The sequence below is a fragment of the Mobula birostris genome, chromosome 12 (genome assembly GCF_030028105.1).
Source record: "Mobula birostris isolate sMobBir1 chromosome 12, sMobBir1.hap1, whole genome shotgun sequence".
NCBI lineage: Eukaryota > Metazoa > Chordata > Chondrichthyes > Myliobatiformes > Myliobatidae > Mobula > Mobula birostris.
Genome location: NC_092381.1, coordinates 66,580,900 through 66,606,670, shown reverse-complemented (window position 1 = coordinate 66,606,670; position 25,771 = coordinate 66,580,900). Strand labels below are relative to the sequence as shown.

Below are 25,771 nucleotides of genomic sequence, written 5' to 3'. Positions count from 1 at the left end.
ATGGAAATAGGGAGGAGCTGAGGGCAATACAGAGGGAACTGAAAGCCAGGTTTAGGGAGGCTTGAGTGGAAACTCCAGCAGAACAACATGAGAGAGGTCTGGAGGGGGATGAGGACCATCACTGGGTTCCGGCAAACTAGCAACAGAGGAGCTGAAGGCAGTGTGGACAGGGCCAATGAACTTAACCTGTTCTTTAACAGATTTGACATTGTGGCCCCTGCCCATCCCACACATGAGCCATCCGTTGTCGGCCCCCAACCAGCACATATTTCACTCTCCCCTCCTACCCCTCCTCACAGTCCCTCACCCTGCTCTTATGACTATACCCCTTCCCCACACGAAACCACCATGGTGGGCCTCACAGATGAACAGGTGAGAAGACAGCTGAAACGTCCCAAGCAAGACTGCAGGACCGGATGGTGTCAGTACCAGGGTGCTCAAAGCCTGTGCCCCTCAGCTATGTGGAGTACTTCGCCATGTCTTCAACCTGAGCCTGAGGCTCTGGAGGGTTCCTGTGTGTGGAAGACGTCCTGCCTCGTCCCTGTGCTGAAGAAGCCGCGCCCCAGCGGCCTCAATGACTACAGACCGGTGGCATTGACCTCCCACATCATGAAGACCCTGGAGAGACTTGTTCTGGAGCTGCTCCGGCCTATGGTCAGGCCACACTTAGATCCCCTCCAGTTCGCCTACCAGCCCCAACTAGGAGTTGAGGATGCCATCGTCTACCTGCTGAACCGTGTCTATGCCCACCTGGACAAGCCAGCAAGCACTGTGAGGGTCATGTTTTTTGACTTCTCCAGTGCATTCAACACCATCCACCCTGCTCTGCTGGGGGAGAAGCTGACAGCGATGCAGGTGGATGCTTTCCTGGTGTCATGGATTCATGATTACCTGACTGGCAGACCACAGTACGTGTGCTTGCAACACTGTGTGTCCGACAGAGTGATCAGCAGCACTGGGGCTCCACAGGGGACTGTCTTGTCTCCCTTTCTCCTCACCATTTACACCTCGGACTTCAACTACTGCATAGAGTCTTGTCATCCTCAGAAGTTTTCGGATGACTCTGCCATAGCTGGATGCATCAGCAAGGGAGATGAGGCTGAGTACAGGGCTACGGTAGGAAACTTTGTCACATGGTGTGAGCAGAATTATCTGCAGCTTAATGTGAAAAAGACTAAGGAGCTGGTGGTAGACCTGAGGAGAGCTAAGGTACCAGTGACCCCTGTTTCCATCCAGGGGGTCAGGGTGGACATAGTGGAGGATTACAAATACCTGGGGATACGAATTGACAATAAACTGGACTGGTCAAAGAACACTGAGGCTGTCTACAAGAAGGGTCAGAGCCATCTCTATTTCCTGAGGAGACTGAGGTCCTTTAACATCCGCCGGACGATGCTGATGATGTTCTATGGGTCTGTGGTAGCCAGTGCTATTATGTTTACTCTTGTGTGCTGGGGCAGCAGGCTGAGGGTAGCAGACACCAACAGAATCAACAAACTCATTCGTAAGGCCAGTGATGTTGTGGGGATGGAACTGGACTCTCTCACGGTGGTGTCTGAAAAGAGGATGCTGTCCAAGTTGCATGTCATCTTGGACAATGTCTCCCATCCACTACATAATGTACTGGTTGGGCACAGGAGTACATTCAGCCAGAGACTCATTCCATCCAGATGCAGCACTGAGCGTCATAGGAAGTCATTCCTGCCTGTGGCCATCAAACTTTACAACTCCTCCCTTGGAGGGTCAGACACCCTGAGCCAATAGGCTGGTCCTGGACTTATTTCCTGCATAAATAATTTACATATTACTACTTAACTATTTATGGTTTTATTACTATTTATTATTTATGGTGCAATTGTAATGAAAACCAATTTCCCCCGGGATCAATAAAGTATGACTATGACTACTAAAGCACAAAAGCTCCCCGTTCATGTTTATGATAGAACAAAAGGGTGGTTTTGTTGTTACGATTATTATGAGATTTTTCAAATACTTTCTGATCCCTACATCCAGTGTGAAAATGAATATTGTAACTGAGTTTAGACATGGATATCACTGCAGCATCGTTTGACCTACACCACAGCTTTTCTTGTTACAGCTCAGTCTAATCTGTCAGTGTCTGTTGCATCAGAGGGAGAAAAGAATCTGCTCTGCCTCAGTATTGTGTGTGTGATAGGAAATTCATCACTTCTTATTAGACACGCTGGATCAAATCAGTTTTCTTCCTAGGTTCCAGAGCGCACATTTCGCAGCCAAACACTTAGCCTGTGCTTCAGCTGCTTCTGAACCTATTACACTTTTATCATCCAGTGTACTTTACAGGAGTGAAACTGATGTTTAACATCATTTCGCAGGACAGCTCCTGCAGCTCTCTGAGGTGTATTCCTATAGCTCGATAACATTTGTTAGAAATTTAAACTCTTACTATCAGGCTGCTAGAATTGGCCTTTAATTTGATAATGCTCCATTGTGACATCACTGGGACGATGCTACAAATTCTAAAAATGCGAAAATAAACCACCCCCCAAAGGCCTGTCTTATAAAACTTGAACAAATCCAGAGATTTTACAATGGCATCAAATGATATCAAGATATAATTTTTATGATGCTTCTGTGAGCTTGTCTTCCATAAAACCAGCAGCCAAAAGCTAATGCAATTTAATGCACTGCTTTCAGTATTATATTAGACTGCAAAACCAAAACCAAAGCAATAAAAGGCTTTCCTTTGTTTGATAAATAGCATGGAAATGCTACTTAGGAATTTCACTTGGTGACCTAAGCACAAGAAATCAGTACATTGATTGTGGATTGGCCAACTGCTTGCACTTTGGTTGAGATTTCAGTCAAAAGGCCGATAAAATTTCTCTGAGGCTTATTGTCAGTCCTTAACTCACAACTGTCTGTTCTCCAAAATGCCTCCTTGTATATCACTGACTCATCTCCATGGCAATAGTTAAGCAAATCAGCAGCACACATTTCCTATTTTGTGTGGAATATTTTCTGAATATGTTGCTAATCTCAGTGGAATTGCTGAGTGAGTCAGAGGATGTGTTTCTTATATTAATAGGGACATTATGTTATGCTACTGCTTTCTCTGTTCTGGATATTCCTTCTACCTTCAGTTCTTATTGATTGTAGTTCTAAAAATGATAAATAAATTTAGACTGTTAAAATACAGAATTGGGGGAACAGCTGGGATCATTTGGCAGAGTTGGGTAGGGAATGGCAGATTTGGAGCACTAGGAAAATTATGGTAGATTATCAGTGAACCATGAGCAGGTTAATAGTACCTGTTCTGGCAGAATTTAGTTCAACATTCTGCATGGCCAACCATGCTCCAGGAAACTATTTATTTTCCTTTTCTAATTATCAAACCAATGATCTTTAACCATAATCACAAGACTTCATGTGCAATAAAATCTCAAGAGCTAATTAAAAACACAGACAGCTAGGCAAAACACATTTCAGAATGAGTTTTTCATGATCTTGGAACTTTCAACTTGGCTCTGATTGTGTTTGGTGTTACTAGCACTGTAAGGTAATTTTGCATGCTGAAGTGCATATATGTTTGTCTGATGAGGAGTGTGACTTTATGCCAAAAAAGATGCACATACCCACAAAGGTGAAGTGTTCAACATGTGGGCGGACACAGCAGATTCTCCCAAGACTTTCGCTCACCTTCCCCAGGATTCGAACTGTAAAGCAAATCCAATAGAAAACCGGTAAGTGAAAGGCAGCTATAGACGTAGCTCAGTGGCAAACATAACATAGAAACAACAGCTTCATAGAAGAATCAGAATCAGGTTTAATATCCCCGGCATGTGTCGTCAAATTTGTTAACAGCAGCAGTTCAATGCAATACATTATATACAAAAAAGTAAAAATAAATTAGAAAATCAATTACAGTATATTATGTATATTGAACAGATTAAAATCGTGCAATAACATAAATAATAAATATTAAGAAAGTTAAGTAGCATTCATGGGTTCAATGTCCATTTAGGAATTGGATGGCGCAGGGGAAGAAGCTGTTCCTGAATCGCTGAGTGTGTGCCTTCAGGCTTCTGTACCTCCACCTGATGGTACCAGTGAGAAAAGGGCATGCTCTGGGTGCTGGAGGTCCTTAATAACGGAAAGGGAATTCCAGAGGCAGGAGAGAGGTACCGGTCAAAGGTGATTGTAAGGGGATCCTAGCAGGGATGACATCAGAACAGCAATGGCTGATGCTTTAGGGAGCAGGTCGTAAGACGCAGGAGAGGTACATCCCAAGGATGAAGGAGTATTCTAAAAGGAAGATGATGCAACTACATCTGACAAGGGAAGTGAAGGACAGCATAAAAGCAAAAGAGAGGGCACATAATATGGCAAGATTAAGTGGGGAATTAGAGCATTAGGAAGCTTTTAAAAACCAACAGTTGGTAACTGCAGCAGCCGTAAGGAGAGAAGAGTTGAAATGTGAAAGTAGGCTAGCCAATAACAGAAAGGAGGATACCAAATTTTTTTTCTGAAATATAACATAAAAGAGAGGTCAGAGTGTCTATTGGATCACTGGAATATGACACTGGAGAGGTAATAATGGGGACAAAGAAATGGCTGACAAACGTACTAAGTATTTTATGTCAGTCTTCACTGTGGAAGGTAGTAGCAGTATGCCAGAAATTTGAGAGTGTCAGGGGGCAGCAGTGAGTGTAGTTGCTATTACTTCAGAGAAGGTGCTTGGGAAGCTGAAAGGTTTGAAGGAAGATAATGACCTGGACTTGATTGACTACATGTATCTGAAAGAGTTAGCTGAAGAGATTGTGGAGACATTAGCAATGATCTTTCAAGAATCACTAGATTCTGGAATGGTTCTGCAGGACTGGAAAATGGTAAATGTCACTCCATTCTTCAAAAAGGAAGGAGACAGAAGAAAGGAAGTTATAGGCCAGTTAGCCTGATTTCAGTGGTAGGGAGGATGATAAGGTCCATTACAAAGGATGAAATTTCGGAGTACTGTACTTGGAGTCATGTGGAGTCATAGGCAAAGTGCTGCACGTGAAGACATGAAGGTAGAGCCCATGGTATCACAGAAAAGTTACAATCACAGATAAGAGATTGGCTGACTGGCAGGAGGCAAAGAGTAGGAATAAAGGGAACTATTTCTGCTTGGCTGCCAGTGACAAGTGGTGGTCTGCAGGGTCCAATGTTGAGACCACTTCTTTTCGCATTATATGTCAATGTTTGAGTGCCAGAATTGATGGTCTGCTAATGATATGAAGAAAGGAGAGGGGTAAGCAGTGTTGAAGAAGCAGGAAGCCTGCAGAAGGACTTAGGCAGTTTGGGAGAATGGACAAAGAAGTGACAGATGGAATATAGAGGAGGGAAGTGTATGGTCCTGCACTTTGGTAGAAGAAATATTGGTGTATACTATTTTCTAAAAGGGGAGAAAATTCTAAAATCAGATGTGCTTGCATTTTAATGGGTCCAGAGGAGGTTCACAAGAATGATTCCAGGAATTAAAGTGTTAATGTATGAGGAGCATTTGGTGGCTTTGGGCCTGTATTCACTGGGGTTTAGAAGAACGATGGGGATCTCACTGAAACCTATTGAATATTACAAAGGCCTAGATACAGTGGATGTGGAGAGGATATTTCCTATAGTGTGAGAGTCTATGACCAGAGGGCACAACTTCAGAATAGAGGGTTGTCCATTTAGAACAAAGTTGAGGAGGAATTTCTTTAGCCAGAGGGTAGTGAATCTGTGGAATTCATTGCTACAGACAGCTGTGGAGACCAAGTCATTGTGTGTACTTAAAGCAGAGGTTGATAGGTTCTTGATTAGTCAGAGCATCAAAGGTTACGGGGAGAAGGCAGCAGAAAAGCGTCGAGAGGGATAATAAATCAGCCATGATGGAATGACAGAGCAAACTCGATGAACTGAATGGCCTAATTCTGTTTAATATCTTATGGTGTATCTTAATCTGCATTCAATCAACAATAAAACGATCTTTACATGAATTGTTTTAGTGGATGGTAAATGTGGTCAGGTTGTAAAGAGCTTTTTATTTCCCAATCAACATTATGTCAATATCTTTTAGAAATTATTCTGCTCCCTAAATTGAACAGAAGTTGAAACTGTTCTTAATAAAACAATGGAACTTTGACAGAAAAAAAGGACTTTGAAAGACTGATTGGGAGAAGTTGTTTTCAGGTAAAGGGATTTCTGGCAAGTGTGAAGCTTTTAAAAGTGAGAAAATGAGAATTCAGGGATGAGAAGGTTAGAAAAATGAATGAAGCAGAAATGTCAGTTATGGGTAGTTGGGATTGAGCAAGTACCTTGGAGAGTGTAAGTGATGTAGGAGCGCACTCAAGAGGGAAATGTGGAGGACAGGAGATAGCTTTGGCAGAAAAGGCAAAGGAGAATCACAAAATATTTTATCAGAGCAAAAGGCCTGATCCAGCACTGATCCCTGCACCATACTGCTAATCACAGACCTCCAGTCCAGATGAGAATGGAGTTGCATGGTTGCTAAGTTTGCAGACAACACCAAAATTGGCAGTACACTGGGCAGTGAAGTTGACCATAGACAAGCGCAAAGTGTTGCATTTTAGGAATAACTCAGGAAGTTAAGCCAGAGCACAAGTTGCACAGTAAAAGGCAGGACCCTGAAGTGTATTGTAGATTAGGAAGACCTAGGTGTAAAGTGGTGTATAGGTAGAAAGTTCCCTGTAAGTGCTGACACAGATTAGATTGGGTAGTGTGGAAGGTGTTGGCACATTTGCCTTGCTCCGTCTGTTAGGGCATTGAATAGAAGGGCTGGGATGTCATGTTACAGCTGTACAAAGCACTGGGGAGAATGCACTTGTGCAGTTCTGTGCAGTTCCCATCACCTAACTATTTGAAGGATGCCATGAAGCTAGAAAAGGAGCAGAGAACTTCACAAGGATGTTACTAGGACTGGATGTACAAAATACGGAAGATAATGGACGCATAGGGGGAAAGGATTAAATTGATCGGGGAGTAAGTTTATATAGGATGGCACCACATCATGGGCCATAGGGTGTATACTGTTCTGTATTGTTCAGTGGAGGGAGCCAAAAATAGCACCTGATCATTCTACACACAAATGCCTATGTTATCAATAATCCACGTACACTTTTCACAAAGTGCAATGTGCTCCAGTGACATGAATACAAATTCAACATAAGTTAAAATTATGGAATAGAATCAGAATCAGATTTAATATCACCAGTCTACTTCATGTTCTGCAGCAGCGGTACATTGCAGTACATAATAATTAAAACTACAAATTACCGTAAGAAGTGTATATTTTAAAAGAAATTAAATTAAATAAGTAATGCAAAAAGACAGCAATAAAAAAAATAGTGAGGTAGTGTTCTTGGGTTTATTGTCCATCCAGAAATCTGATGGCAGAGGGGAAGAGCTGTTCCTGCAACACTGAGTGTCTGTCTTCAGGCTCCTGTGACTCTGCCTTGATGGTAGCAATGTCCTGGGTAACTGGGTCCTGAATGATGGATGAAGAGTACTTACTGTAGAATTTTACTGTGATTTGGCTTACTGAAGCCACATCATTGTTATCCTTGCTGACAAATCCTTGCCAAGGTATCACTTCTCAAAGATTAACTGATTACTGTTATATATATTAGGAATAGGAAGCCCAAGTTGTCTTGGGCTCTGTCTTTGCAGTGTTACAGCCCAGTTATCAGTGGACATTGTGAGTAAATGTGCAGCATTGTTACCCTCAGCGGTTTCAATCCCACCACCTAAGGTTGCAGCCCTACCCAAATTCAGCAGTTAGAGCATTTTCTCCAGTGGGTGACCATATCTTTTATGTTAGGCCTTAATATGGCTGAACAACTTCACCAATCTTTGTATTAGAATTCGTTCCTGCCACCATCCCCAGAACCACACCACCCACTAAACAGTGTGGATACTCTCTCTAAAGAAACACCTCGGGCCAAGAATGCAAGGTTATGAACGGTTTGCCTGAAGCTGCAGAATTGACTCTAAATGATTAACCATGTGTCTTCTGCAGTTTCCTACCCAGGAGCTATTGGCTTCTATTCAACATTATACACAATAATTTAGCTCTAAGGATGGGTATGGCATTAATAACACTAATTGTGGACTTCTTATGTAAACATAGAACAGTACAGCACAGTACAGGCCCTTCATCACCTGTTACGCCGACTTTTTAATGTACCCTAAGATCTGTCCAATACCCCCCTCCCATATACTGTAGCATTCCACTTTCCCACCATCCATGTGCCTATCTAAGAGCTTCTTAAATGTCCTTAATGTATCGCCTCTACCACTACCCCTGACAGGCTGTTTCATGTGCTCACCACTCAGTGTAAAATTCCTAGCTCTAACACCCCCCCCCCCAATACTTTCCTCAAATCACCTTCAGATAATGCCTCCTCGTGTTAGCCACTTCAACCCTGGGAACAAGTCTCTGTTTGTCCACTTGATCTATGCCTCTTTAAATATTTAACATACTCTTACTAGCAGCCCATATGCGGTATTTTTGAGTTACTATAAATCCTTTTAAAGTTATTGAATTAATCTGTATCAAAATAGGACAGCAGGAATATCATTAGAGCATTTTAAACATTCCTGCTTGAAGGTCACAGTGGTGATTTATAACCTCAAGTGAATTAGCCTTGGGCAATTTGGACGTTGTACAAACCTTTACTTTGGCACAGGACTGAACTTGCAGAAATAGAATAAAGTTCAGGTCAATGCAGAAAACAACTAAGAATAAAAGATGAATGTATCTAACAATAACACATCACAAATGAGGTACTGATTTTATTTAGTTTTCACTGAACAATATAAAATTGCCTCTGATGTTGGAACTAATTTGGTTGTGAAAGGTGTTTGGAGAAGGTTAGAGTGCCACCTAGAGTACGTCACCAGCTTGCACATGAATAAATATTTGCTGCTCCGCACTATGAATATGCAAGCAGGACATAATTATGGTAAAACAGAGGGACTGCAGAGTCACTTATAAACAAGAACACATTTTCACTGATGGAATGAAATGCCTGTGTCCGGCCCCAGAATTCTGTGACTGGGAGTCACTGACTGATTATTCGGGGAGAGGGAATCCTCCAGCACAGAAATGGGCCATTCAGCCCTTCACACTTATGCTAGTGTCATCCTTCACATCAACAACCTGGTCTAATCCCATTCACTTGTTGGACTCCCACTCTTTACAACATTCTCCTCTGAAGCAAAGATCTAAGGCATTATCTGAAGATTTCAATGGCCTCTGATTCACCTCCATTTCATGACTAATAATACCACATTGAACCGTTGACGCAAAGCCATTTCTTTTTTTCAGTATTCCCCTTGACTCTTTTTATAAGCACCCAAAGATTGCGCCCTCTCACCAATCATCACAACAGACCACCACCAGCTCATCAAAGTTCTTCAGAGTGGGATCTGCTGCCACATATTTATTGTAATTAACTCTTGCTCCGTGTCGGCAGTGTCAGAGCCAAACGATGAGACTGACTACCAACAAAGTTCCTGGCATAAAAACTATCTGGAGGCCTTTGGCAGAACACTGTGGTCCATCTAGACTGCTGGATCAGCTGTTAATATATGTTACAATGTCTCTTCAGAATACATAAATAATTAAAGTGATAACAGAAAAAATTAAACAATTTAAAACATTTCAAACATTAAAATATAAACAATTAAGACAAACTACTTAGTTATTTTTTGCAGATCTCAATGCCCATTCAGATCAATGAATACACAGCAATTGTTAGGATCCCCAATATACACACTGGAGATTCCTACAGAAATCCTGCTGGGTTATTGATTCCATAGAGATTCAAGTATCAGCAAGCAGATCGAAATGATTAATGCAAAGCCATTTCTCATTGAAATGATCAATAAGTTTGGAACATTTTTGTTCACACAGGAGTCACGGAACTTGTAACTACTTGTGCTGTGAAATGACTTGTAAACTCCAAACCTGTAAATTAGGTCAGGCATAACCAGAGCTTTGGAAGTCCATGTTAATTAATCTCACCAAGCGCTTAGAAATCCTGTTACAGAGGAGAGGTGTTGAAGATCTACTTGTTTGGCTAATTTTGCCTTGGACAACTATAGTGTCTTAAAACTGGGCCCTGTACAGTGTTGGCTTTCATAGAACATAAAGCTCGGGAATAGATCCTTTGACCTACGATGATTGTGTTGACCACGATGCTGATTTAAACTAATCCCATCTGCCTGCACATGGTCCATACCCTTCGATCGCATCTGCTCATGTGTCTGCCTAACCGCCTCTTAAATGTTCCTGTTGAATCTGCTTCCACCTCCTCCCCTGCATTGTATTCCCCTGCATCGTATTCCCAGCACCTCTGTGTAAAAAACTGATCTTCTCTCCACTGCAGTCAGAGTGGTGAGTTTACTAGAATACTCACCTGCATGTGATAAGTACATCACTCTGAAAACTCCCCTATTTCAGACTGTCTGAGTCTGAGCGCGCCAAACCATTACTGTCCTTGCCTGGCCTGGGCGATGCTAGGCCTTCAGAACTAATGGACCACATGTTCGGTTCAGCATCCTATCTAATATTCTTCTGACTGCGGTCCCCAAGTCACGTCAGACTGCTGGGCCATAACGATCTAGAACCCTGGTGTTAAATTGCTTGTCACCTGCAGTCTAATGGCCTGTGCGACCAGTTTCACCGTTCCTTAAAGTCTGCTCATGATGGATGAGTGTCGGCACAATCGTCTCCCATGGGTCCTGCTGGGGCTCTGAAGAGCTCGAAAAGAGGACCTGCAGTCCTCCGCAGCTGAGTTGGAGTAGGGTGCAGGGGTGACTTTTTGCTTGGTCAGCACCGCAGCAGCATTCCATCCTCCTCAGTAAACTCTGACATTATTCTTACTTCCCGGAATGATGTACAGCACTCCTGGTTCCAGCTGACCTAGCTTCTACCTCATTTGTTTTTGTCCGCCATGATGCACATCAACACCCCCTTAAGCACCCTTACGATGGCCTGTTCTGCATCTTGGAATGGGGTGAAAAGACTTTTACTGTAGATAGGGAAGGTAAAGCTGAATATATTTCTGTATATCGCTATAAACCAGCCCACCAAGACCTGGATGATTCCACTACCAGACTCCTTGCATCACAGCATGACAATGTGTGTGCCAGTACCCCCTGGACGAGGCAGAGGCACCTACTGTTGATCCAGTGAAGGGACACAGGATCTGAGCCGAGAGGCTCAAACGAGCCCCAGACAGATTCGCTTTGGGTGAATTCTGGGTGGGGATGGCCTGCGTAGAGTAATGTAATGGGTGACAGATGACACATATTGTTCATAATGGAAACTGTTTTACATAATTCACAAACACTGTCATTGAGTTACCGGTTCAATTTAAGAGACGGTGTCTGACATAATGACGTCAGTGTATGGCGACTGCTTTTAGTTTTGTTTGTAATGGAAGTAAAGGGCTGCGGCTTTGGTTAAGCAAATAAAACAACTTGCATGCTTTATTCACAAAATCCTACAACAATATGAATACAAACTCAGCCATGTCACAGAAATTATTGGGGCTCTGGGAACCTTTAAGTATGTTCCAAGTCACTGCAAGTGAAATCTAAAAACAATGCTGATGTATAAAATCAGAATTAAAAACAGAAAATGCTGGAAACGCTCATTAGATTAGGCAGCACCTGTGGAGTGAGAAACAGGATTGGTGTTTCAGGTCAAAGACTCCAGTCAGAACTGGAGAGGAGAGAAGATAAGTTAGTTTTATGGTGCAGAGAAGGCGGGGAAAATATCGGACAAAGTGAATATCTCTCATAGTGTGAGAGCAGGAATGCTTTGGGGGGATAAGCTGTACAGGGTATGCCAGTCATTGGGTAGAAAGTGACAAATAAGTGAAAGCTATGAAATTATCGTCATTAGAGAATGTGAATACTAACAAAGGAATATAAAAAAAATTGTGAAACGCAGGACATACCCAGTTTCTCAGCTCTGTTAATGGACAGAGGGAAAGCTGAAACAATATCACGAATGACAACTTCCAACAGAAAGAGCCAGTTTTCATACCAACAGAGCAAGTGACCCAAAGTTGTAGAATTCAATATTTCATTTTGAAGGGACTGTTCTCTTTGCTATCCTCTCCATCTCCACCAACTCCTCTTCTGGTGGCACTTTCCCACATACAGGGAATTTATCTCTTGCTCTCTTCTTCAAAAACTCCTGTTCTTCAGCCTCAAACATTGAACCTGTAGGCTTCAACATGCCCCAAACAACAAGTTGCTATTCCTCAGGCTCATGTTGAACCTTGCTAAACAGTGCAGACAGATACTGTAGGTCAGAGTGGAATGGTGTGGAAAATTGAAGAGGCAAGCAACTGGGAACTCTGAGCCATCTCTGCAGATTGATTACCAACTAATTGACATTTGATCTAATTTTTTTCTGATCACATTAAGTACAACAAATATAGTCATGTAGGGAACACTTTGCATTTAGTTATCATAATGCCATCAGTTTCAAGGTAATTATGGAAAAGGATGGATCTGGTCCTCAGGTTGAGATACTAAATTGAAAGGCCAATTTTGATGGTTATCAGAAAGGATCTGGCAAATGTGGATTGGGACAGGTTGTTTTCTAGCAAAGGTGTACTTGGTAAATGCGAGGCCTTCAAAAGTGAGATTTTGAGAGTACAGAGTTCGTACGTTCCTGTCAGAACAAAAAGCAAGGATAACAGGTTTACAGAACCTTGGTTTTCAAGATATTGAAGCCCTGGTTAAGAAAAGGAGGAGGTGCATAGCAGGTCTAGTCAGACAGGAACAAATGAGATACTTGAGGAGCATAAGAAATGCAAGAGAACACTTAAGAAGGAAATCAGGAAGGCTAAAAGAAGACACGAGGTTGCTCTACCACTCGAGATGAGAGAGAATCCTAAGGGCTCCTGCAGATATTAAGAGCAAAAGGACAGCAAGGGACAAAATTGATCCTCAAGAAGATCAGAGTGGCAATCTATGTGTGGAGCTGAAAGAGATGGGGAAGATCTTAAATGGAATTTTTGTATCTGTATTTATTTGGGAGATGGACACAGAGTCTACAGATGTGTGGCAAAGCAGCAGTGATGTCATGAACCCAATGCAATTTAGAGAGGAGCAGGTGCTTTCTGACGAGGCTAATTAGGGTGCACAAATCATCAGGGCCCGACAATGTGTTCCCTCAGACCCTGTGTGAGGCTCGTGCAGAAATTGCAGGGGCCCTAGCAGAGATATTTAAAATATCCTTAGCCATGGATGAAGTGTTAGAGGTTTGGAGGAGAGTTAATATTATCCGTTATTTCAGAAAGACTCCAAGAATAAATCAGGAAACTAAAGGCCAGTAAGCCTGACATCAGTTGTGAGAAAGTTATTGGACAGTATTCTAAGGGACAGATATACAAGTATTTTGATAGAAAGGGACTGATTATGTATAGTCAACATGGCTCTGTGCATGGTAAGCCACATCTAACAAACCTTATAGAATTTTTCAAGGAGATAACCAGGAAAGGTGATATAGGTAAGGCAGTGGATGGAGTCTACATGGACTTTAACAAGGCCTTTGACAAGGTCCCACATGGGAGGTTGGTCAAGAAGGTTCAGTTGCTTGACAATGAAGATGTGGTAGTAGATTAGATTAGACATTGGTTTCACCAAAATAGCCAAAGAGTGATTGTATATTGGAGACCTGTGACTGGTGCTGTGCTGCAGGGATCTATGTTGGGTCTATCATCATTTGTCATCTATATCAATGATCTGAATAATAATATGAAAACTTTATCAGCAAATTTATGAATGGCACGAAGGTAGGTGGTGTAATGGACAGCAAGGAAGACTATCAAAGCTTGCAGTGGGAACTGGACCATTTGGTTAAATGGGCTGAAAAAGTGCAGATAGAAGGAATTTAATGCAGACAAGCCTCAGGTGGACCAACCAGGGTAGGTCTTACACAGTGAACAGTAGGGCACTGAGGATTGTGGTAGAGTAGAGGGATCTGGGATATGTTGAAATTGTTTAAGATATTGGTGAGGCCTAATTTGGATTACTGTGTCTGGTTTTGGTCATCTACGTACAGGAAAGATATAAATAAGATTGAAAGAATGCACAGAAATTTACAAGGATGTTGCTAGGACTTGAGGACCTGAGTTATAAGGAAAGGTTGAATACTGAGGGAAATTTGAATGAGGTTTACAAGATTATGAGGTGTTTACAAGATTATGTAGGGTATGTGCAAACAGGCTTTTCCCACTGAGGTTAGGTGAGACTAGAACTAGAGGTCATGGGTTAAGGATGAAATTTAAGGGGAACCTGAAGGGGAACTTCTTCACTCAGAGGGTGGTCAGTGCCAGTGGAGGATGCTCCCGGTGCAGCCTCCTCTACATCAGTGAAACCCAACGCAGGTTGGGGGACCGCTTCGTCGAGCACCTCTGCTCCATCTGCCACAACAGACAGGATCTCCCAGTAGCCACCCACTTCATCTCTGCTTCCCACTCCCGTTCAGATATGTCTATACATGGCCTCCTCTACTGCCATGATGAGGCTAAACTCAGGTTGGAGGAGCAACACCTCATATACCATCTAGGTAGTCTCCAGCCCCTTGGTATGAACATAGAATTCTCCAACTTCCGGTAATTCCACACCCCCCCCCCCCCGCTCCCTTCCCCTATCCCCATGTCACTCTGCCCCCTCCCCCAGCTGGCTATTACCTCCCTCATGGTTCCGCCTCCTTTTACTACTCATTGTGTTTTCCCCTATTCCTTCTTCGCCTTTCCTGCCTATCACCTCCCTGCCTCCCCTCCCCCACCCTTTTATCTTTCCCCTTACTGGTTTTTCACCTGGAACCTACCAGCCTTCTCCTTCCCATCCTCCCCCACCTTCTTTATAGGGCCTCTGCCCCTTCCCTCTACAGTCCTGACGAAGGGTTCCGGCCCGAAACGTTGACTGATCTTTTCCACGGATGCTGCCCGACCTGCTGAGTTCCTCCAGCATGTTGTGAGTGTCACTGTCCCAGTGACTGTGGTGGCTGGGTATTCATTAGCCTCACTGCCTAGGGGAAGAAGCTTTTACTGGCAGTTCTAATCCTAATGCTCCTACACCTCGTTCCTGATGGTAGTGGCTCAAAGAGTTTGTGGGACGGGTGGTAGGGATCCTCAACAATGAGTGTTGCTTTGATCCTAGCATCTGCAGATTATTTTGTGTTCACTGGGACAGTGAGCTGTTTAATGTTTACCTGTGCTGTGCACTTCACATGCATTTTGAATTATATTTTATTAACTTATAATACTAGAAACATAGAACATAGAGAACCTACAGCACAATACAGGCCCCTCGACCCACAAAGTTGTGCCGACCATGTCCCTACCTTAGAAATTACTAGGCTTACTTATAGCCCTCTATTTTTCTAAGCTCCATGTACCTACCCAAAAGCCTCTTAAAGACCCTATCGTATCCGCCTCCACCACCATTGCTGGCAGAATTTGTGGTAATATTTTGTTTTATGTACTGTGTGTGATATATGCATTGTGGGTGCATCATGATCTGGAGGAACGTTGTTTCATTTGGTTGTAGCCATGTACAACAAAATTGACCTGGAAGTGGTTAAAGAGCAAGAGAAGCATCTCCTGAATATGGATACATGCCACATGAAGATAAGTTGGTGCAGATGGAAAAATCAACCAGGGAATGGCAAAGAAAATGGTCTTCTCAAAATGTGCAATTGTGGGGAGGGGTATACCTGTGACGACGGACTGGGCTGTATTTAACCCGTGATGACGGACTGGACTGTATCCATTACATTTTACCCGTGATGACGGACTGGGCTGTATTTTACCCGTGACGACGGACTGGACTGTATCCATTACATTTTACCCGTGACGACGGACTGGGCTGTATTTTACCCGTGACGACGGACTGGGCTGCATTTTACCCGTGACGACGGACTGGACTGTATCCATTACATTTTACCCGTGACGACGGACTGGGCTGTATTTTACCATGACGATGGACTGGGCTGTATCCATTACGTTTTACCCGTGACAACGGACTGGGCAGTATTTTACCCGTGACGACGGACTGGGCTGCATTTTACCCGTGACGACGGACTGGGCTGTATCCATTACATTTTACCCGTGACGATGGACTGGGCCGTATCCATTACATTTTACCCGTGATGACGGACTGGGCTGTATTTTACCCGTGACGATGGACTGGGCTGCATTTTACCCGTGACGACGGACTGGGCTGCATTTTACCCGTGACGACGGACTGGGCTGTATCCATTACATTTTACCCGTGACGATGGACTGGGCCGTATCCATTACATTTTACCCGTGATGACGGACTGGGCTGTATTTTACCCGTGACGATGGACTGGGCTGCATTTTACCCGTGACGACGGACTGGGCCGTATCCATTACATTTTACCCGTGACGACGGACTGGGCTGTATCCGTTACATTTTACCCGTGACGACGGACTGGGCTGCATTTTACCCGTGACAACGGGCTGGGCTGTATTTTACCCGTGACGACGGACTGGGCTGTATCCATTACATTTTACCCGTGACGACGAACTGGGCTCCATTTTACCCGTGACGACGGACTGGGCAGCATTTTACCCATGACAACAGACTGGGCTGTATCCATTACAATTTACCCGTGACGACGGACTGGGCTGTATCCATTACATTTTACCCATGACGACGGACTGCGCTGTATTTTACCCGTGACGACGGACTGGGATGTATCCATTACGTTTTACCCGTGACGACAGACTGGGCTGTATCCATTACGCTTTACCTGTGACGACGGACTGGGCTGTATTTTACCCATGACGATGTACTGGGCTGTATCTATTACGTTTTACCCGTCACGACGGACTGGGCTGCAATTTACCTGTGAAAACGGGCTGGGCTGTATTTTACACGTGACAATGGACTGGGCTGTATCCATTACATTTTACCCATGACGACAGACTGGGCTGTATTTTACCCGTAACGACAGACTGGGCTGTATCCATTACATTTTACCCATGACGACGGACTGGGCTGTATTTTACCCGTGACAACGGACTGGGCTGTATCCATTACGTTTTACCCGTAACGATGGACAGGGCTGCATTTTACCAGTGACAATGGACTGGGCTGTATCCGTTACATTTTACCCGTGACAACGGACTGGGCTACATTTTACCCGTGACGACGGACTGGGCTGTATCCATTACATTTTACCCGTGACGACAGACTGGGCTGCATTTTACCCGTGACGACGGACTGGGCTGTATTTTACCCGTGAAAACGGACTGGGCTGTATCCATTACGCTTTACCCGTGACGACGGACTGGGCTGCCTTTTACCGGTGACGACGGACTGGGCTGTATTTTACCCTTGTCGACGGACTGGGCTGTATCCATTACATTTTACCCGTGACGACGGACTGGGCTGTATTTTGCCCGTGACGACGGACTGGGCTGCATTTTACCCGTGATTACGAACTGGGCTGCATTTTACCCGTGACCACGGACTGGGCTGTATCCATTACATTTTACCCGTGACGACGGACTGGGCTGCATTTTACCCGTGACCACGGACTGGGCTGTATCCATTACATTTTACCCGTGACGACGGACTGGGCTGCATTTTACCCGTGACGACGGACTGGGATGTATCCATTACGTTTTACCCGTGACGACAGACTGGGCTGGATTTTACCCATGACGATGGACTGAGCTGTATCCATTACGTTTTACCCGTGACGACAGACTGGGCTGCATTTTACCCGTGACGACGGACTGGGCAGTATTTTACCCGTGACAACGGACTGGGCTGCGTTTTACCTGTGACGACGGACTGGGCTGTATCCATTACATTTTACCCGTGACGACGGACTGGGCTGTATCCATTACATTTTACCCGTGACGACGGACTGGGCTGCATTTTACCCCTGACGACGGACTGGGTTGTATCCATTACATTTTACCCGTGACGACGGACAAGGCTGTATTTTACCCGTGACGACGGACTGGGCTGTATCCATTAGATTTTACCTGTGATGACGGACTGGGCTGTATTTTACCCATGACGATGGACTGGGCTGTATCCATTACTTTTTACCCGTGACGACGGACTGGGCTGCATTTTACCCATGACGATGGACTGGGCTGTATCCGTTACATTTTACCCGTGACGACAGACTGGGCTGCATTTTACCCGTGACAACGGGCTGGGCTGTATTTTACCCGTGACGACGGACTGGGCTGTATCCATTACATTTTACCCGTGACGACGAACTGGGCTCCATTTTACCCGTGACGACGGACTGGGCTGTATTTTATCCGTGACGACGGACTGGACTGTATCCATTACATTTTACCCGTGATGACAGACTGGGCTGCATTTTACCCGTGATGACGGACTTGGCTGTTTCCATTACGTTTTACCCGTGACGATGGACTGGGCTGCATTTTACCTGTGACGATGGACTGGGCTGTATCCATTACGTTTTACCCGTGACGACGGACTGGGCTGTATTTTACCCGTGACGACGGACTGGGCTGTATCCATTCCATTTTACCCGTGACAACGGACTGGGCTGCATTTTACCCGTGACAACAGGCTGGGCTGTATTTTACCCATGACGACAGACTGGGCTGTATCCATTACATTTTACCCATGACGACGGACTGGGCTGTATTTTACCCGTGACAACGGACTGGGCTGTATCCATTACGTTTTACCCGTAACGATGGACAGGGCTGCATTTTACCAGTGACAATGGACTAGGCTGTATCCGTTACATTTTACCCGTGACAACGGACTGGGCTACATTTTACCCGTGACGACGGACTGGGCTGTATCCATTACATTTTACCCGTGACGACAGACTGGGCTGCATTTTACCCGTGACGACGGACTGGGCTGTATCCATTACATTTTACCCGTGATTACGGACTGGGCTGTATTTTACCCGTGAAAACGGACTGGGCTGTATCCATTACGCTTTACCCGTGACGACGGACTGGGCTGCCTTTTACCGGTGACGACGGACTGGGCTGTATTTTACCCTTGTCGATGGACTGGGCTGTATCCATTACATTTTACCCGTGACGACGGACTGGGCTGTATTTTGCCCGTGACGACGGACTGGGCTGCATTTTACCCGTGATTACGAACTGGGCTGCATTTTACCCGTGACCACGGACTGGGCTGTATCCATTACATTTTACCCGTGACGACGGACTAGGCTGTATTTTACCCGTGACGACGGACTGGGCTGCATTTTACCCGTGACCACGGACTGGGCTGTATCCATTACATTTTACCCGTGACGACGGACTGGGCTGCATTTTACCCGTGACGACGGACTGGGATGTATCCATTACGTTTTACCCGTGACGACAGACTGGGCTGGATTTTACCCATGACGATGGACTGAGCTGTATCCATTACGTTTTACCCGTGACGACAGACTGGGCTGCATTTTACCCGTGACGACGGACTGGGCAGTATTTTACCCGTGACAACGGACTGGGCTGCGTTTTACCTGTGACGACGGACTGGGCTGTATCCATTACATTTTACCCGTGACGACGGACTGGGCTGTATCCATTACATTTTACCCGTGACGACGGACTGGGCTGTATTTAACCCGTGACGACAGACTGGGCTGCATTTTACCCGTGACAACGGGCTGGGCTGTATTTTACCCGTGACGACGGACTGGGCTGTATCCATTACATTTTACCCGTGACGACGAACTGGGCTCCATTTTACCCGTGACGACGGACTGGGCTGTATTTTATCCGTGACGACGGACTGGACTGTATCCATTACATTTTACCCGTGATGACAGACTGGGCTGCATTTTACCCGTGATGACGGACTTGGCTGTTTCCATTACGTTTTACCCGTGACGATGGACTGGGCTGCATTTTACCTGTGACGATGGACTGGGCTGTATCCATTACGTTTTACCCGTGACGACGGACTGGGCTGTATTTTACCCGTGACGACGGACTGGGCTGTATCCATTCCATTTTACCCGTGACAACGGACTGGGCTGCATTTTACCCGTGACAACAGGCTGGGCTGTATTTTACCCATGACGACAGACTGGGCTGTATCCATTACGCTTTACCTGTGACGACGGACTGGGCTGTATTTTACCCGTGACGACGGACTGGGCTGCATTTTACCCATGACGACGGACTGGGCTGTATCCGTTACATTTTACCCGTGACGACACACTGGGCTGCATTTTACCCGTGACAACGGGCTGGGCTGCATTTTACCCGTGACGACGGACTGGGCTGTATCCATTACATTTTACCCGTGACGACGAACTGGGCTCCATTTTACCCGTGACGACGGACTGGGCTGTATTTTACCCGTGACGACGGACTGGGCTGTATCCATTACATTTTACCTGTGACGACTGACTGGGCTGTATTTTCCCCGTGACGACGGACTGGGCTGCATTTTACCCGTGACGACGGACTGGGCTGCATTTTACCCGTGACGATGGACTGGGCTGTATCCATTACTTTTTACCCGTGACGATGGACTGGGCTGTATCCATTACATTTTACCTGTGACGACGGACTGGGCTGTATCCATTACATTTTACCCGTGACGACGGACTGGGCTGCATTTTACCCGTGACGACGGACTGCGCTGCATTTTACCCGTGACGATGGACTGGGCTGTATCCATTACATTTTACCCGTGACGACGGACTGGGCTGTATCCATTACATTTTACCCGTGACGACGGACTGGGCTGCATTTTACCCGTGACAATGGACTGGGCTGTATCGATTACTTTTTACCCGTGACGACGGACTGGGCTGTATCCATTACGTTTTACCCGTGACGACAGACTGGGCTGTATTTTACCCGTGAAGACGGACTGGGCTGTATTTTACCCATTATGACGGAATGGGCTGTATTTTACCCATGACGATGGACTGGGCTGTATCTATTACGTTTTACCCGTCACGACGGACTGGGCTGCAATTTACCTGTGACAACGGGCTGGGCTGTATTTTACCCGTGACGATGGACTGGACTGTATCCATTACATTTTACCCATGACGACAGACTGGGCTGTATCCATTACGTTTTACCTGTGACGACGGACTGGGCTGCATTTTACCCGTGACGACGGACTGGGCTGTATCCATTACATTTTACCCGTGACGACGGACTGGGCTGCATTTTACCCGTGACGACGGACTGGGTTGTATTTTACCCGTGACGACAGACTGGGCTGCATTTTTCCCATGACGATAGACTGGGCTGTATCCATTACGTTTTACCTGTGACGACGGACTGGGCTGCATTCTACCCGTGACCACGGACTGGGCTGTATCCATTACATTTTACCCGTGACGACGGACTAGGCTGTATTTTACCCGTGACGACGGACTGGGCTGCATTTTACCCGTGACCACGGACTGGGCTGTATCCATTACATTTTACCCGTGACGACGGACTGGGCTGCATTTTACCCGTGACGACGGACTGGGATGTATCCATTACGTTTTACCCGTGACGACAGACTGGGCTGGATTTTACCCATGACGATGGACTGGGCTGTATCCATTACATTTTACCCGTGACGACGGACTGGGCTGCATTTTACCCGTGACCACGGACTGGGCTGTATCCATTACATTTTACCCGTGACGACGGACTGGGCTGCATTTTACCCGTGACGACGGACTGGGATGTATCCATTACGTTTTACCCGTGACGACAGACTGGGCTGCATTTTACCCGTGACGACGGACTGGGCTGCGTTTTACCCGTGACGACGGACTGGGCTGTATCCATTACATTTTACCCGTGACGACGGACTAGGCTGTATCCATTACATTTTACCCGTGACGACGGACTGGGCTGCAGTTTACCCGTGACGACGGACTGGGCTGTATCCATTACATTTTACCCGTGACGATGGACAAGGCTGTATTTTACCCGTGACGACGGACTGGGCTGTATCCATTAGATTTTACCTGTGATGACGGACTGGGCTGTATTTTACCCATGACGATGGACTGGGCTGTATCCATTACGTTTTACCCGTGACGACGGACTGGGCTGCATTTTACCCATGACGACGGACTGGGCTGTATCCGTTACATTTTACCCGTGACGACAGACTGGGCTGCATTTTACCCGTGACAACGGGCTGGGCTGTATTTTACCCGTGACGACGGACTGGGCTGTATCCATTACATTTTACATGAGACGACGAACTGGGCTCCATTTTACCCGTGACGACGGACTGGGCTGTATTTTACCCGTGACGACGGACTGGGCTGCATTTTACCCATGACAACAGACTGGGCTGTATCCATTACAATTTACCCGTGACGACGGACTGGGCTGTATCCATTACATTTTACCTGTGACGACTGACTGGGCTGTATTTTCCCCGTGACGACGGACTGGGCTGCATTTTACCCGTGACGACGGACTGGGCTGCATTTTACCCGTGACGACGGACTGGGCTGTATCCATTACATTTTACCCGTGACGACGGACTGGGCTGTATCCATTACATTTTACCCGTGACGACGGACTAGGCTGTATTTTACCCGTGACGACGGACTGGGCTGCATTTTACCCGTGACCACGGACTGGGCTGTATCCATTACATTTTACCCGTGACGACGGACTGGGCTGCATTTTACCCGTGACGACGGACTGGGATGTATCCATTACGTTTTACCCGTGACGACAGACTGGGCTGGATTTTACCCATGACGATGGACTGAGCTGTATCCATTACGTTTTACCCGTGACGACAGACTGGGCTGCATTTTACCCGTGACGACGGACTGGGCAGTATTTTACCCGTGACAACGGACTGGGCTGCGTTTTACCTGTGACGACGGACTGGGCTGTATCCATTACATTTTACCCGTGACGACGGACTGGGCTGTATCCATTACATTTTACCCGTGACGACGGACTGGGCTGCATTTTACCCCTGACGACGGACTGGGTTGTATCCATTACATTTTACCCGTGACAACGGACAAGGCTGTATTTTACCCGTGACGACGGACTGGGCTGTATCCATTACATTTTACCTGTGATGACGGACTGGGCTGTATTTTACCCATGACGATGGACTGGGCTGTATCCATTACTTTTTACCCGTGACGACGGACTGGGCTGCATTTTACCCATGACGACGGACTGGGCTGTATCCGTTACATTTTACCCGTGACGACAGACTGGGCTGCATTTTACCCGTGACAACGGGCTGGGCTGTATTTTACCCGTGACGACGGACTGGGCTGTATCCATTACATTTTACCCGTGACGACGAACTGGGCTCCATTTTACCCGTGACGACGGACTGGGCTGTATTTTATCCGTGACGACGGACTGGACTGTATCCATTACATTTTACCCGTGATGACAGACTGGGCTGCATTTTACCCGTGATGACGGACTTGGCTGTTTCCATTACGTTTTACCCGTGACGATGGACTGGGCTGCATTTTACCTGTGACGATGGACTGGGCTGTATCCATTACGTTTTACCCGTGACGACGGACTGGGCTGTATTTTACCCGTGACGACGGACTGGGCTGTATCCATTCCATTTTACCCGTGACAACGGACTGGGCTGCATTTTACCCGTGACAACAGGCTGGGCTGTATTTTACCCATGACGACAGACTGGGCTGTATCCATTACGCTTTACCTGTGACGACGGACTGGGCTGTATTTTACCCGTGACGACGGACTGGGCTGCATTTTACCCATGACGACGGACTGGGCTGTATCCGTTACATTTTACCCGTGACGACAAACTGGGCTGCATTTTACCCGTGACAACGGGCTGGGCTGCATTTTACCCGTGACGACGGACTGGGCTGTATCCATTACATTTTACCCGTGACGACGAACTGGGCTCCATTTTACCCGTGACGACGGACTGGGCTGTATTTTACCCGTGACGACGGACTGGGCTGCATTTTACCCATGACAACAGACTGGGCTGTATCCATTACAATTTACCCGTGACGACGGACTGGGCTGTATCCATTACATTTTACCCATGACGACGGACTGCGCTGTATTTTACCCGTGACGACGGACTGGGCTGTATCCATTACATTTTACCTGTGACGACTGACTGGGCTGTATTTTACCCGTGACGACGGACTGGGCTGCATTTTACCCGTGACGACGGACTGGGCTGCATTTTACCCGTGACGATGGACTGGGCTGTATCCATTACTTTTTACCCGTGACGATGGACTGGGCTGTATCCATTACATTTTACCTGTGACGACGGACTGGGCTGTATCCATTACATTTTACCCGTGACGACGGACTGGGCTGCATTTTACCCGTGACGACGGACTGCGCTGCATTTTACCCGTGACGATGGACTGGGCTGTATCCATTACATTTTACCCGTGACGACGGACTGGGCTGTATCCATTACATTTTACCCGTGACGACGGACTGGGCTGCATTTTACCCGTGACAATGGACTGGGCTGTATCGATTACTTTTTACCCGTGACGACGGACTGGGCTGTATCCATTACGTTTTACCCGTGACGACAGACTGGGCTGTATTTTACCCGTGAAGACGGACTGGGCTGTATTTTACCCATTATGACGGAATGGGCTGTATTTTACCCATGACGATGGACTGGGCTGTATCTATTACGTTTTACCCGTCACGACGGACTGGGCTGCAATTTACCTGTGACAACGGGCTGGGCTGTATTTTACCCGTGACGATGGACTGGACTGTATCCATTACATTTTACCCATGACGACAGACTGGGCTGTATCCATTACGTTTTACCTGTGACGACGGACTGGGCTGCATTTTACCCGTGACGACGGACTGGGCTGTATCCATTACATTTTACCCGTGACGACGGACTGGGCTGCATTTTACCCGTGACGACGGACTGGGCTGCATTTTACCCGTGACGACGGACTGGGTTGTATTTTACCCGTGACGACAGACTGGGCTGCATTTTTCCCATGACGATAGACTGGGCTGTATCCATTACGTTTTACCTGTGACGACGGACTGGGCTGCATTCTACCCGTGACCACGGACTGGGCTGTATCCATTACATTTTACCCGTGACGACGGACTAGGCTGTATTTTACCCGTGACGACGGACTGGGCTGCATTTTACCCGTGACCACGGACTGGGCTGTATCCATTACATTTTACCCGTGACGACGGACTGGGCTGCATTTTACCCGTGACGATGGACTGGGATGTATCCATTACGTTTTACCCGTGACGACAGACTGGGCTGGATTTTACCCATGACGATGGACTGAGCTGTATCCATTACGTTTTACCCGTGACGACAGACTGGGCTGCATTTTACCCGTGACGACGGACTGGGCTGTATCCATTACATTTTACCCGTGACGACGGACTAGGCTGTATCCATTACATTTTCCCCGTGACGACGGACTGGGCTGCAGTTTACCCGTGACGACGGACTGGGCTGTATCCATTACATTTTACCCGTGACGATGGACAAGGCTGTATTTTACCCGTGACGACGGACTGGGCTGTATCCATTAGATTTTACCTGTGATGACGGACTGGGCTGTATTTTACCCATGACGATGGACTGGGCTGTATCCATTACGTTTTACCCGTGACGACGGACTGGGCTGCATTTTACCCATGACGACGGACTGGGCTGTATCCGTTACATTTTACCCGTGACGACA

At 46.3% G+C, this 25,771-nt stretch overlaps 1 protein-coding gene across 1 annotated transcript in view; it reads right to left on the bottom strand.

The window, feature by feature from the left end:
- nmnat2 (nicotinamide nucleotide adenylyltransferase 2) overlaps positions 1 to 25,771 on the bottom strand; it is a 416,424-nt gene that overhangs the window by 27,663 nt on the left and 362,990 nt on the right. Inside the window, exon 6 of the mRNA XM_072274710.1 lies at positions 3,615 to 3,695. Coding sequence (XP_072130811.1) covers positions 3,615 to 3,695 — 81 coding nt within the window. The remainder of the gene's footprint in view (positions 1 to 3,614; positions 3,696 to 25,771) is intronic.